This window comes from Pseudochaenichthys georgianus, chromosome 13 (assembly GCF_902827115.2).
Source record: "Pseudochaenichthys georgianus chromosome 13, fPseGeo1.2, whole genome shotgun sequence".
In the NCBI taxonomy this organism is placed as follows: domain Eukaryota; kingdom Metazoa; phylum Chordata; class Actinopteri; order Perciformes; family Channichthyidae; genus Pseudochaenichthys; species Pseudochaenichthys georgianus.
Genome location: NC_047515.1, coordinates 17,146,287 through 17,160,982, shown reverse-complemented (window position 1 = coordinate 17,160,982; position 14,696 = coordinate 17,146,287). Strand labels below are relative to the sequence as shown.

Below are 14,696 nucleotides of genomic sequence, written 5' to 3'. Positions count from 1 at the left end.
TGATTCACAAAAATGTTCTTTCCACATGGTATATATTGTTAGTACATTGTTTGCTGAGAGAACATTTAGTTTGTGAGCTGAGAAGACGTGACCATTCTTCAGGTGGCAATTGCAAGCACCCTGGAATAATCAATAACTTCATGAGAGCTTTGTTGACAGTTGGTGAGGCGAGTCGAATTTGGGATGTCAGATGTTGTCAACCCTGCCCTCTTTCACAATTTAACAATCCAATGCTCTTCATATGGGATTCAAGCCACTTACTGGATGTGCATTATGTGGTCAAAAGACTGATTTAATGTTTGTTGTAATCCAATTAGTTATAACAAGATTATATTAACGTACATTTAAATCACTATATATAAAACTGCATTGATGTAACCAGACCAGAGGGCAATATTTGAGCAGCCAGCGGAGAAACATTAAGGTCACAAGTTTAATAAGTATTCAGGGAGGAATTTGGATCACACACAACAAGATTGGACATAAAAGTAATCTGCTATTGTTTTTTAAACATTCAGAAGACAAATAGCGAAGCAGGGGCCACTTCAGCATAAGTGTGAAGAGCTTCTAGAGGCAGATTCAAGGAGGCAAAGTACGACAATCATCACATGTGCTTTGTTGTTGATCAAAAGAGAAGTAAAGCTCATAATAGAAATGCATTATCGCCTTCTTAAGGTTGTTGGGGTCTTGTATCAACAAAGCATTGCCTTTCTATGTGACAATTATGTAAAAAAAAAAAAGAAGACGGACTGGGTTGTTGACTATTATGTGGTGAATGTAGCAGAGCATGGAATCAGCTAAAGAGCCAGAAAAAAAGAAAAAGGAACTAAAGCGAGTGAATATTGGACTCCAGATAAAAGCTAATGGTGCTCTGTAGCTACTCCATGTGTAAGTAAGCTATTGTTTCCAAACAGTAGATAATGACTAAAGTGAAAATAGTCATTAGCTGCAGATTGTTGTACATTATCATTTAAACTTTCAGATTACTTTTCTATGCTCGAGCTTTATCAGAAGTGTACTTCACATCGTGTCTACAAATGTTCTTGGAGATGTGATGGTTTGTGCAGCAGCTGATGACATCTTTAATGTAGCATACATTTGTAATGCATTTTGTCTGAGAATTGAGTGTGTCTTTGTGTGAGTGTTTGAGCTTTTATTAAGAAAGAAGTAATGCAGGCTCTTCCATGTTTGACTGTAAGTAATAAGGAAGGGATCAGAGATGTTACATTTTCAGTTTTATAATCCCTTTCATTTAATGTATCATATTTCCCAGGCTCCCATGTTGCTCCTTTTTTCATCTCCAGGGCTATTACATTTCACACCTAATTCAGCATAAAGTCTTGCATTTTTTACATTAGCTGCAGTTTATCAGCTGTTTGTCTTTTGTTTCAGAGGGAGAGCTGAAGAGAATCAGACAGCCAAATGACCTCAGACCATTTACGGAAAACTCAAATTCTAATTTCCCTTTGAAGATATCAACTCGGTCTCCCACTGATACTTTGACACTTATTATTGCCTAAAAAAATACATTTTAACAATTTGGCTGAATATAAAATAGATACTGTCTTGATATGTGATGTAGAGTATGTGTGATGTTCATGTGAGGAATCTCTCTGATTTGTGTCTCCTATTTTCATCAAAGGGGGAGCCTGTAAATAAAGAAGATATATTTGTTGCTGTGAAAACGTGTAGGAAGTTTCACAGTGAAAGAGGTAAGTCACACTCCGTGCTCACAGAATCTGCCAAAGATACACAATTTACCTTTAAATGGCTCATGCTTTTGACCTGTTGTTTCACTTAATGGATTCGCTTCACCTGTGACACCATAATTAAACTTTAATTATTATACGATTACGTCTGAAAGGATTTGAAAGTAGGCCTATTTAGTTTAAACCTTGAAGTTCATAATTGCATGCACTTCTCGACACTGGAAAATCCTCCGACAATCCTGCAGATGTTTAAAAAATCTACTACTTCTGTTAAGCTGTTTATTTGCAAGCTCTGATGGTGTCACGGCCTGGCTCTTGGCCATAACATAAGCGTGGAAAGGACAAGATATAAGAAAATATATGTATTACAATAACCCAACGTTAACACAAAGCTACCCCAATGTGATGTGTTAATCAGTAAGATCAGTAGTGTAGATGTGGGTGTGTGTGAACGTGGTGTCGTGCGAGGTGTTTGAATGCCAAAACTAATGTAAAGGTAAAACAGAAGCATAAACGAAGTAGCTGCTCTCCCAAAACAGATCGAGACTCTGGGTCAGGCCTTTTACTCGTCTGGTAACGGCAGCCAGGTGTCCTCAATCAACGCTGACACAGACAAAGGGAGAACATTAAAGGGCCATAAACACACAACAGGCGATAGTAAAGCAGGGGTCGTCACAATGTCAATAACTTATCTACATTGATTCTTCTTATAACCTGATAAAAATGTAGCAGGTTCAGTCGATAGATCAAATTGCGGATTCCTTTCAGAGGGAACAGAAAAATGGTGCACTACATTCAAAGAGTGGCGCTCAAAAGTAGTTGCACAAATTAGCCTACGGTAATTACCATTTCATCTGGCAATCTGCCATTATCCGTTTCAAATGCAGACAAGATGGAAATGGATATTTGATTTCTATTTCAACCTTAGATCAATAAGAAATGGAAATGCAACAGCCTAAAAGGCTGTTAAAGGTGGGGTAGGTAACTTTGAGAAACCGGCTCGAGATCGCTAGAATTTGAAAATACACAACCAGAGAAAATCTGCCACTTCCTTATAGAGCCCCTCCTCCAACACACACGAATGCGCACATGACCAATGAGGGCACGAGATACGTTTGTGCCCCGATGGAAGGCTGACAGGCAGGTAGGCCAACCAATCCAATTGGTTGTACTTTTTACAGTATTACGGCTTCTACAGATGAAATTCTTGTATGGATTTTTTGTCAAAGCACTTAAGATATTCATTGCTATCGGGATGTTAAGAGCATTCCATGGAATATAACAAAGTGTATCTCGAGCCGGTTTCTGAAACTTACCTACCCCACCTTTAAATGTCTCTATCACAAAGTGTTAAGGCTATTTTAAACTTCAGTAATGATTATATTAAGTAATACAAAAACAATGATACCACACTGATTCGAGGCCGTGGAAACATGCAGTCACTGAGATATAAAATACAGTTCATACAAAATAAGGTCAACAATCTGATGTGGTCCCAGAGATATCTCCTTTTTCTTTTCACGGTAGTTCACAGAATTTATATTACTGAGGCAATATGAAAGATTCAACTTTTATACCTAAGTTTAATTATTGGGTACCTTAATACGGCAACAAAAAATAACTAGGAAACAGAGGTTTCCCATTATTACTTCACTAACGGTTTCACTAAAATAAGTAGTACATTTACATTTACCCATCTCTTTTGTTTTCAAAACGGCATGAGCGTTTACTTATAATATTTAGCTAAACTAATGTTTTCTTTTTTACTAATGTTTCACCATACGTATGTTGGGTTTTGTTCTAAGATGTGTAGGATGCAATTTGTCTGTTTTTTAAACCACTCTAACACCTATTGATTGGGACAGCAGACCCTCATCTGCATGAGATTCTTTCATTTGAAGCTTGGTTTTCATTTATTTCAATGCGCTTATATTAAAAAGCATTATGATAGTTGGAGCTAAATGGACTTACTTAGCCTGAGTGGCAGGTAAGGTCAGCCAACTCCAACTTTTCAGTTTGATTCTTTCATTGCCACTCTAATTCACTTTTGTTGATTTATGAGAGATGAACACAGTCTGGACTTCTTTCTTTCCCAGCCCGCATACACTCTCTGCTCGACATCCCAGAAACTCATCACAAAACCTGCAGCACTCATCAGTCAGATCCCAATCAAATCTATGGGAAATCTCGACTCAAGAAGAAAAAAAAACGGCTGGTCTTCTTGGGCTTTCTGTTGATTGAAATTCCTCAAATGACAAACTGAATCATTGTCCTACAAATAATTACTTGTTGCCTATTTTCAATCTTAAATCTTATGATTTATGTCTTTAGAACCCTTGCTAATATAATATTTCTTTTTATAAAACAGACCAAAACATAAGAGAAACCATATATTGCAATAAATATGCTTATTTGCTCAGGGAAGTGAACACAGTACAGAACCAAAGGTATGTTTGTTGTGAAACTTTGTGAACAGTGAACACTATTGATTTGTGTCTCTGTTGCTCTAGTTCCAGTGATAAAGAAGACCTGGGAAAAGGATGCCTTCTTTTTAGAGTACTACAGTGACCATGCTGACCCAGCCATACCAACCATTAATTTAGGAGTTCCAAACACAGAAAGAGGTAAGTGCCACTTTATTTGTTAAATAAAGAAAAGATCAAGGCGTTGTCGTAATATCTTTGTATCATCCTAGAATTGAATCCATTAATGATTTAAAATGTTGCCAGCACTATTTTATTCAATCTGGATAAATGTTGTCATATTCCATACCGAGCAATAGATTCAGCCAACCTCATTATGCATGCTATGATGTTCTCCCACGCATCAGGTATTTCACAAACAGACACTGAAACGCCAATAACTTTCATGTTTGTGTTTTTGTTTTGTTGCACTCAAAGGCAAGAGAAGACATCAATACAAGCCCAAACTTTTAATTTCATAACAAAATTGCAGGTTATTTAATTTGTTGTCTTGCACAAGATATTCACTAACAACAACAAGGTTCACTTTTTGAAGCGCAACTCAACTTTTATAGTCATCCTGCCAAAAGCAATCAACAAAAATGTAATGTTATTTAACTCAACAATTCTTATGGCTGCAGACAAATAGTCAAACAGCAAGTGAACCGATCTAATTTTCATCTAGCTCACACAACAAAGGTGTCCAGTTCATTAATTTGTATATGATTTTTCCACACTTTCCAGATGATTGCCTCATCTTTATAGTTTAACAGGGGCTTGAACCTCCCACAATGAGTCAGTATATTATTTGAAAGGATGGTAGTGGCAGGAAAGCCAGAGCAACTACCAGTGGTCTGTGTCCTGGAACATGTTCCTGTTGAGTGAAGAGCATCACCTAACCTTTAAACATAAACTGAAGAGATCTCTAAAGCAAAGCAAACCTTATGTCACCATGGTTACATACTCATTGGTTTTAAATATCTGCTCTTTTTGTTATATTCTTTTGTATTTTATTATATTGTGTTGTATCATATTGTGTGGTTATGTGCTTTACTGTACTGCTTGCTGAGGCATTGTATCGATACTACTACAGATATAAATTGGGTCATTAGCTAACCCTGGCATATTTACATTGAGGTGGAAACTGAATGTTGAATAATGTGCACTGTCCCTTGTAAATAAATAAATATGCTAAACTCCTTCAGCCTTAACATCACAAACAAGCCTTGGATAATGCTGCAGGGTCAGCTGAGCTACATAGAAAAATACAATGTGTATTACTAAAGTGGAGATTTTACCCACTTATGTTGGGATTCCTTAACTGTATGATACCGAGATATTTTTTAAACTATTGCATGATTATTTTATTTGTTTTCAGAATAATTCCGAGGTGATAAATGTGTCTGGGCCGTCTGTTTGTTTTGGATGTGAGGAGCTTATCGCCAACTGAGAGATATAAACGGCACATTTACTCACAACGTGATTGGCCAACATCTCCTGCTGATTTCAACAGACTGTAGAACTGTCAGTATTCGATGATATGCTTGCTTGAGATATTATTTTCCCTAAGATTTGGTGAAAATCTGTCATTTTCATACGTTTGCGAGAGTAACTGATGGGTCCATCTTTACTAACATCGTAGCTAGGCCAAGTGTAATTTTATTAAAAAGTACTGGTCAATTTGTATGACTAGTAATGTTTCAAATCATTTCTATACTTTCTTGGCACAAATAAGATGATTGATTGAGACACGTCCTATTTTAAAATATGAATCAACAGCAAGCAGTTAAACTTAGACAGCATAATGACAGGGAACAGCTGGCCTGTCAAGGTTATACAATCGGCCTAAGACCTGTCAAGCTCACTGGTTTTATGGGGGGGTAATGTGCTTGAACATTTCTTGGCCAGGAGCAGTTTTTTCCTTGGTCTTGCCATCACCGTTTGGTTTCCAGGCAACAAGAGTAGACACCAGAAACCGAGTCATAACCACAATTTAAAATTACAACTTTTCATTAATACACTTTTTTTGTACATACAAAATAAGCAATCAAACTTATTTAGACAGAGCCATGCTAGTAGCAGTAGGCTGTTTGTAAACACAGATCATTTAAAGTCGGTCTATTCTCCCCCTGCTCAACGAATAAGCGAGAGAGAGCAGCCAGGTGAAAAAAGCTCGAGTTGTGAATAAGAGAAATAAAACATTATTTTTTCAATAGTTTAACTGCGGTTACATTCCATAGCACACTAAACACAACCAAATAATGGGAAATGTACCCGATTTTGAATAAATGAGGCAAGTTCTTCACCCTGCTGTGTCAGCAGCTTTATACAGTCTATGGTGTGCATGCATGTGGTTAAATACTGCACAACGGTAACAGATTTTTAGTGATCTCTATTCCTTCAAATTTAGAGAACCTCATTTACAATTCTAGACAAGATCTCTAGTGTTATCATCAATATTGGAACTGCAGTTTGAAAAAGTATGTCAAATGATGCACAATCCCTCTTTGATGTTTTGATTTCATGTTATGGTGCACCACACAAAAAACATCTTGTAGGAACAAGCTGATGAAACCGTATAGAAGAATTGTTTACATCTACCCAAAAGTAAGTTGAAAATAGGTAGAAGAACCAATAGTTTACTGTTCCCTTGCCTTGAGAAGATGCACCTGGCAACAAAGCCCACTGGTTCCCACTCTAGGTGTCGCGGGTATGGCTCTTCAGGAGGGAAAACTCTGCTCGATCTGAGAGCCGACGTCGGGAGAAGCTTAACCCCAACAACAGCCTTAAGCTTCTCCTGAGGGAGATGCTGGAGATGAATAATTTATGATAATCAGACACATGTACGAAAACATGTAATGGAGTGTCAGACCACTCAAAGCTATCCAGGGGAGTTTTTAAAGACAGTGGTAGCTCTCTGCAGCCTCCTGGTTCCTTGAGCCAGAACCCATTTGGGCTGAAATTATTTTACAGTCTGATGGCTGTCGGCACAAAACAGCACCTCAGACCTCATGTTCCACATAATGGGATGATGCATTGGCTGCTTTCAGCAAACTGTAGGAGGGGTGAGGGGTTGTTGTTCGAAAGAGTCTGGTTTAGTCTCCCCTCAGTTACTGACTCCAGGCAGCTCAGCTCTTTAACAAGGGACTCCTTTGCATAGAGGCAGGGAAGGATGCAAACTTACATCAGCTCTCTTAAAAATGCAGACTTATCTGCTGTAAAGCTGAGACTCGCCAAGAATGAAAATCGACCTTATCTCGTAAAGTTACTGTGTTATCCGTTCAGTTTGTTGTTGATATGCAACCCCCGTACTTGAGGGCCGCCTTGTCTCCACCACCTCTTCGTCGGGGATAGTGACAGGTCCCAGTGGCTTCTTGCTTTGTAACAAATTCTCTAGCATCTACTTTGCCTTCCTGACACTGAAGTGCAGATAGTTCTTGCACCAACTGTCAAAGTTACTACTGTACCCTCGCTGGAGTCTTTTCATTAGATGATTTTAAACTTAAATGAGAAATAGCCACAAAGAAAGTTTGATCAGGTTTCTGAAGATGCTTTTCACCCCAGCTAAAATCTGATTTCAAACCAATTAAACGTCTCACTAGGACTAGATTGTGTTGGTTTGTGAAGAGCATGAGGATGTGGTTTGCATTTTGTTCAGCCTAGTCTTTGTCATTTTCTGACAACAAAATGCCCCCGGTAAATGCAAATGTGTTTTGTTACATGATTGCAGCAACCACTACATCCTGGCATCCTGATGCATCTCCTCATAACGGCACAACAACTTAAAATGGCATAATAAAAAGGAAGGTCACAGTACAATCAGCTAGGCTACCGCTGTGCTGCTCTTCATATAATGCAGCAATTATTTTTTATTGTTTTTACTTGGGACAATTTTGGCTGAAACCTGCCTTGTCTTTCTTCTTTTTTCAAAACTTAAAAGACCTTGATTTTAAAACATCAAAACCACTGTCAAACTTGGCATGACGAGAACAATGACATGCTAACTGATTGTATCATACAGTGAATGACTACTTAGGGTTACACATAGGTGGAAACATTTTAACTCAATGTGGTATAGTTTTAAAATAAATGTTCTACCTAAAAGAGCATATGGTTTTTATTTCATTTTATTGACTCAGATTGGTCATGTTGTAAACGTTTGCATTATACTGAATGGTGTTTATATTGTCTAGTTTGGATTTCAGAAACACTACTGATTATAATAGGCCCCAGTACAACATCGCTGTCCGACACCCAAACAAAAAACATTATAGGTATTACGTTTTTTATGATATGATATGGTATAGCTATGAAAACCACCAAATCTTCCCAGTTTACGAGGTGGAGGTATAGTGACCGTTACATTATTTCTTTAAAAATCTATCTATTAACTGACTGATTGTTGCAGCTGTAGTTGATAACGGAAAGATAATTAACTGTCATCTGTTAATTACCACTAAGGAAAGGAACATTATTTGTATATTATGTTCATGATGTTCTCCCTCCGTGCGACAGATACCAGGGTCAAGGCAAGAAATGACTCCATTCACATTTTGCATACTTCCAAGCTAGCAGCTGGTAATGCCATGTCAACAAAAATCAAGTGTAAGTTGTCTGACTCCTCAAACCTGCTCATTTGCATAACTGGACAGGCTACCTTACTCCCGGTGCCAAGAGTTTAATGGCTTACTCCAGAAAACACTTCAGAATTATTCCAGTATTTTCTGAAGCCAGAGTTTGATCATTCTTTCTCATAGATCATCATGGATGAAGTGCCTTTTTTCCCTTCATTTTGCCTTGCACTGCATGCCAGCATTTATTTTTTGGAGACAACAATTACGTCTTGGAAGTTTGGCAGCAATCCACTGTCCATCATCAAGGCAGGGGGTTTTCTCTGGTTTGGTAAGCTGCCAAATACTTAAGCTACCCTCTGTTTGGTAACTATGCATACTGTCAATCAGACAGAGCGCTTAGAATGGAAATATATCCTAAGATACAAACAGTAGGTTTCCTTACAGTGGTTGAAGTCTGATGTCTATCACACTGAAGACACACTACTTCTCTCTGGCCTTCTAGTTAGAGTGGGGTCATGACTCCTGACTGTTCCATGTGTTGCTTTATCTGTTATGATTTATTGTCTTTTTTTATGTTTAAATTACATGTACAGTACTTTGGCTCGACCAAAATCGTTTTTAAATGTGCTCTACAAATAAAATTTGATTTGATTTGATAAAGAAAAGGAGACTATAAGACGACTGACTTTTGATTGAACAGCAACATGAAAACAAGTATCACACTGCGTCTTTAAGAAAAGATATGCATTGCAGTCGGTCACATGGAGATATAATGTAAGCCCCAGGCAACTGTGTTAATCAGATAAGCCTGTATCAAATGATATACGATAGAGGTCAAACATAAGCATCTGTCCCAAATACCCAAACAATGTTGGATCCATTATCAGACTAGAATTAATTCAAAGTCAGGACATACAATCTTTTCTTTATTTTTGTTCTTATCCTTCCATTTCGTCAAGATAGATGGATCGAAACTATGCATTATACATTACATCAAGAAAAATGACCTAAAGGCTATACTTAAACTATAAAACCCATTATCGTGGTTGCCTTTTTAAAAAGAAGCTTTCACACCATTCTAAAGTATTTTGGTAATGTTGCTGCAAACTGTGATCATAAGGAAGTATGTTAAAAGCTGAAAAGCCTTTCAGTAAAATACAGTATTGAAAATTGAAAGGTAATCTCCACAGAGGTAACAAGTTGTTGATAGTCAAGTGAGTGGGAAGGTGATGCAAGACCTTGAAATTGGAAGTCAAACTTTATCAAGTAAATACTCAAACTATTCATAGTCAAGTTCATGTGGTAGGGTCTCTTTTTCGAGGTGACATTCAAATTATAGAAGATGCATGAACATGGAACCTGCTGCCAATGCCCTGAATGTCACTCACTAACCTCCTCCAACTAGAAATAAGATTACCATGCTTGTCTGGAGATCTGCCTTTGAAACTGCATTTTTGGATTTTATTCCTGTCAGCAGTTCAAGGTGTCCTTACTTATTCTATATTCAGATTCCAGGAAAAAATAACACTGTGGGAGCCTTATAAATAAAACAGTAAGACCTCAGTATTCTTTGTGATGCTTGCCACACGGGATTTTCATGTTTCAGCTCTGAGTCCTGATGGCATACAGGTATTTGATGACTATATTTCTTTGGGTTCCTTATATTTGTTGTCTACTATCACATCACTTTTTTTATTTCCAGGAGTTGGCAGAACATTTTGTTCCACATGGCAGGCATGTCACATACAGCATACTAAAAATATGATCTTCTAGGTCCATCATACCAAACATACCATATCATTATATCTTCGGGATGCAAGATTATAGGCACCAGCTTTCTACCTGCACACTAAGCTCGAGACAGCGTGTCCTTGCATTGGGAAGACTTCCTTTAATGCTGTACAATAGGCATCTTACAAAGCTGAATGTGTGACTCTTCTTTGATCACTGAAGTGTCCGCCTACTGTAAAGCCCTGAATGCTTTTGAGAGGTCCTCGAGTAGAATACCACTTGTTCAAACTGTATGGTGCTGTTCTCCTCCTTGTTAGGCTTGGATACAGTAGTCCCACTTGTCCCTAAAAGGCTCATATTAAGATAACTTGTGTCCTCTAACAAAATGTTGCTATATTTTGTATATTGTTTTAAAACAGACTAATTATAAGGATTATTTAGCTTATCAGTAAGAGCACAATATCAACACTACCCAGGCTGGATTCCCGCATTAGGAATTCATGCTGAAAAATTGATTCACTCTTTAAACTAAACAGAGGAATTAATTGTGACTCTTTGTAAGCTTAACTCCCTTTCAAATGATTTGTGTGTGTGGGTTTTGTGTATGCAGTCATGTCTGTGGATGTAAATGCCTGCTTATGCAAAGTGTGTTTCTCTTACCGCAAAGGTCATTTATCTTTGTATTCCAGCATAGAGCACATGGTCAATGCGTGATGAGGTCGTACAGGCCAGTATATTGATAGCATGTCTCTGTTTGCAGGCCACTGTGGGAAGACATTTGCAATCCTTCAAAGATTTCTGACCAGCTCTGTCCCAAACACCAAGTGGCTCCTTGTTGTTGACGACGACACACTTATCAGGTATTTTTTCATGTTTCAGAAATGGGTTTTAAAACCGGCGTTTCTTCCCTTTTTTCCGACTGGGACACAGTGTCTCGTTCTTTAAATGTCATGCTTTCATTCTTCTTCGACGTTTGAGTGACATGTATTCATACATTTTATAACAGATTCTGCTCACACAGCCATGAAAAGGCTTGCACATCGAAAGAGAGAAACGCTGGAAATGAAGTCATTTAGGGGGAAATTAGTTCTAGAAATATTACCATCCTGTTGAACATCTGAAAAGCTCAGAGCATAAATTCCAGTCCAGCCGGCTTCACTTATATCCGTAAGGTTGCCCCTTCATGTGGAAGCCTCTGGACGTGTTATAGTTCCTGAGGGAGGGCAGTCATTTCAGCTACTAAATGGACAGTTTCATATGTGTGTACCTGCAGAGACGTGTGTGTATAATGATCATGAGTGTATGATGAGTCTGATCTTTGCTTCCTGTAGCCTCTCCAGACTGCAGGTCTTGCTGAGCTGTTACGACCCATCTGAACCCGTGTGTCTGGGGGAGAGGTACGGCTACGGCCTGAGCCAAGGGGGCTACAGCTACATCACGGGAGGTGGAGGGTGAGTTTCATAGCTCAGACGCCCAGGGAATAATGATGAAAGATACAGATGCAACGGAGACTATAAAATATGTAATGGAAAACCTGTAATATGTTATTTACAGATACATCATTTAAATTCAGTTTAAAGCTGTGCTGCTCCGTGTGGTTTGCAGGCTGCCTTACAGTAAATATACTCAATAGAAATGTGGAATAAATCACCACAAAATGCAGTAAACAAACGGTCAGTTTATAAGACAAGAGAGGGAGTCATTACTTTATCCTCACACTACAGTATACAAACTGTTGGTTACTGCAAGAAAACCTACTGTACACAAATACAAATTCTAAAAGATACTTATTTTCTTATAACAAGTGGACAATAAGTAGAAGTTATATTTCAGCTGTCAGTGCTGGAGCAAAGCTCTCCAACAGATAAATCAGTCGATTTGAGTGAGCAGTGTGATAAACTCTATTCAGGGTTACTTCACTCGCCGTGACACTTAACAGCCCTTCAACTGCCAGTTTTTCTCAAAAGTGATATCTTCTAATAACTGTTTTGAGTGGCAATGAGCACTTTTTATTTTGGCAGCTCGAGATTTGTTTCTTCATATATAATTGCATCTCTTTTCAAAGAGATGTCGCATCCTTGTTGTGCAGAGCCACATCTCCCTCACGGCTTGTTTTTCAGTTGTGCTCACTACGCTGCCGCCCTCTTACCGACTGAATAACATAAGCTTAAGATGACAGTTGAAAGACATGCTTATTATTTTCTGGTCATTTCTAACAATACCTCTAACCTGATTATTTACAGCTCAGTTAAATTGTCTGAATGTAACTGCGTTGTGTATCTGCTCTCTCTGATGTCCCTCTTTGTGTGGCTGCAGTATGGTGTTCAGCAGGGAGGCTGTGGTCCAGCTCCTGAACAGCGGCTGTAAGTGCTACAGCAATGATGCGCCGGATGACATGGTGCTTGGAATGTGCCTCAATGCCATTGGACTTCCTGTCACACACAGTGCTCTTTTCCACCAGGTAGTGTTCACAACCTTTCAATACATTCTGTGTATTTGTACGTAAGGTGGTCATACTGAGTTTTTTTCCCCTCTTTTTTTGGAATGAAAATTCATCACAATATTTCTTTAGCAAAAATATACTGGAAAAGGTTTTTAAAAAACACAACTGGACAATTTCTGATATCAAAGGCATTGCACACCCCCACAGGTTTTTTTTGTTCACGATGCGCTTAAATCTCAGTACTTATGAGTTAAGGATATCAGGAATTTCTGAGAGCGAACAGAATAAATATGTGAGGCAGTATCATGTCACATTCACGCCACATGGGGCTCATGGGATGACTTGCATGTGTATAACTTGCAACTATCCACATCATTGGACATCTCATTGATTTCTGCAGAATTGTTTTTTTAAAGGTTAAAGATATTTTGCAATGACATTTAGGCACTATATAAATTATATATAAGAGTCTAATTACAGTTACAATGGATCTGAATGAGCATCCATTTTGTCAAGTCGGAAGTCAGATTGTCATACTAGGAAAAGCATGTGTGTATTTATTATACATAACAATACATTAACAAGAGCTCTATGCAAGTATCTCAGTAGGTTGTGACAGTGAGCCAGCATGCACAATAACAAAACTGAAGAATCGAAATGGAATTCAGCCATTGTTCATTTAATAACTTTCTTACTGTGAAATGTCAACCTGCCTTCTGTGAAAAAGTTGTATTTGTTCAACACAGACAGCAGAGTGAGAGTTGTGTCAACCAAAATACATCAATACCACTCACTGTCTCGATTAGCAGAGATGAGTGAAATCAGCAACATATTGATTTAACCCAAAATGACTGGTTACTCTGTCAATGAATCAGATGATAAAATTAACAATGGTTCCAGTTGCTCAGTTTTCAGTATGCACTATCTGTTTCCACACACTCTTTCATGCCTTCATTCTTGTTGCCTGCAGCACTTGCACACAGTCTCTTGTCGCTGCTTCCAGATATAAATTACTGTACTTAATCTTACCTTCCAGGCACGCCCAGAGGACTACGCTAGAGACTTCTTAGCTCACCAGGTGCCCATCTCCTTCCATAAACACTGGAACATCGACCCCATTGCTGTTTTCAACAAATGGCTGAAGGATGACTTGAGGACAAAAGCTGCAGAGGGACTCGATAAAAGCACTAAGACAGAGTTATAAACATGTTAAGCATTGTGTGTGTGTGTGTGTGTGTGTGTGTGTGTGTGTGTGTGTGTGTGTGTGTGTGTGTGTGTGTGTGTGTGTGTGTGTGTGTGTGTGTGTGTGTGTGTGTGTGTGTGTGTGTGTGTGTGTGTGTGGTGTGTGTGTGTGTGTGTGTGTGTGTGTGTGTGTGTGTGTGTGTGTGTGTGTGTGTGTGTGTGTGTGTGTGTGTGTGTGTGTGTGTGTGTGTGTGTGTGTGTGTGTGTGTGTGTGTGTGTGTGTGTGTGTGTGTGTGTGTGTGTGTGTGTGTGTGTGTGTGTGTGTGTTTAATGTTGAAGTGTTATTAAGAGGGACCATGTGAGTGTGTCCATGACGAAATCTGTGAGTGTCTTCATGACTGAGTTGCATGTTATTTTGGAAATATGCACAATATGTGTATATTTATATCCTATGAATAATCTCAACCCTACAGAGATCTTCTCTGGGAGATACTGTCTTTAAAAAAAAAATCACTAATGCTGTACAATGTGCTCTATTTTGACATAAAAGTATAAATACTTCAGAACTGTGTGCGTTCGTTTTCATTCGAGGCTT

At 38.5% G+C, this 14,696-nt stretch overlaps 1 protein-coding gene across 1 annotated transcript in view; it reads left to right on the top strand.

The window, feature by feature from the left end:
* The window catches only part of b3glcta (beta 3-glucosyltransferase a), a 58,458-nt gene extending 44,246 nt beyond the window's left edge, over positions 1–14,212 (top strand). The window contains exons 10-15 of the mRNA XM_034097203.2: positions 1,643–1,712; positions 4,220–4,333; positions 11,237–11,336; positions 11,808–11,927; positions 12,793–12,937; positions 13,956–14,212. Coding sequence (XP_033953094.1) covers positions 1,643–1,712; positions 4,220–4,333; positions 11,237–11,336; positions 11,808–11,927; positions 12,793–12,937; positions 13,956–14,123 — 717 coding nt within the window. The 3' untranslated portion in view covers positions 14,124–14,212. The remainder of the gene's footprint in view (positions 1–1,642; positions 1,713–4,219; positions 4,334–11,236; positions 11,337–11,807; positions 11,928–12,792; positions 12,938–13,955) is intronic.
* The last annotated feature ends 484 nt before the right edge of the window (positions 14,213–14,696 follow it).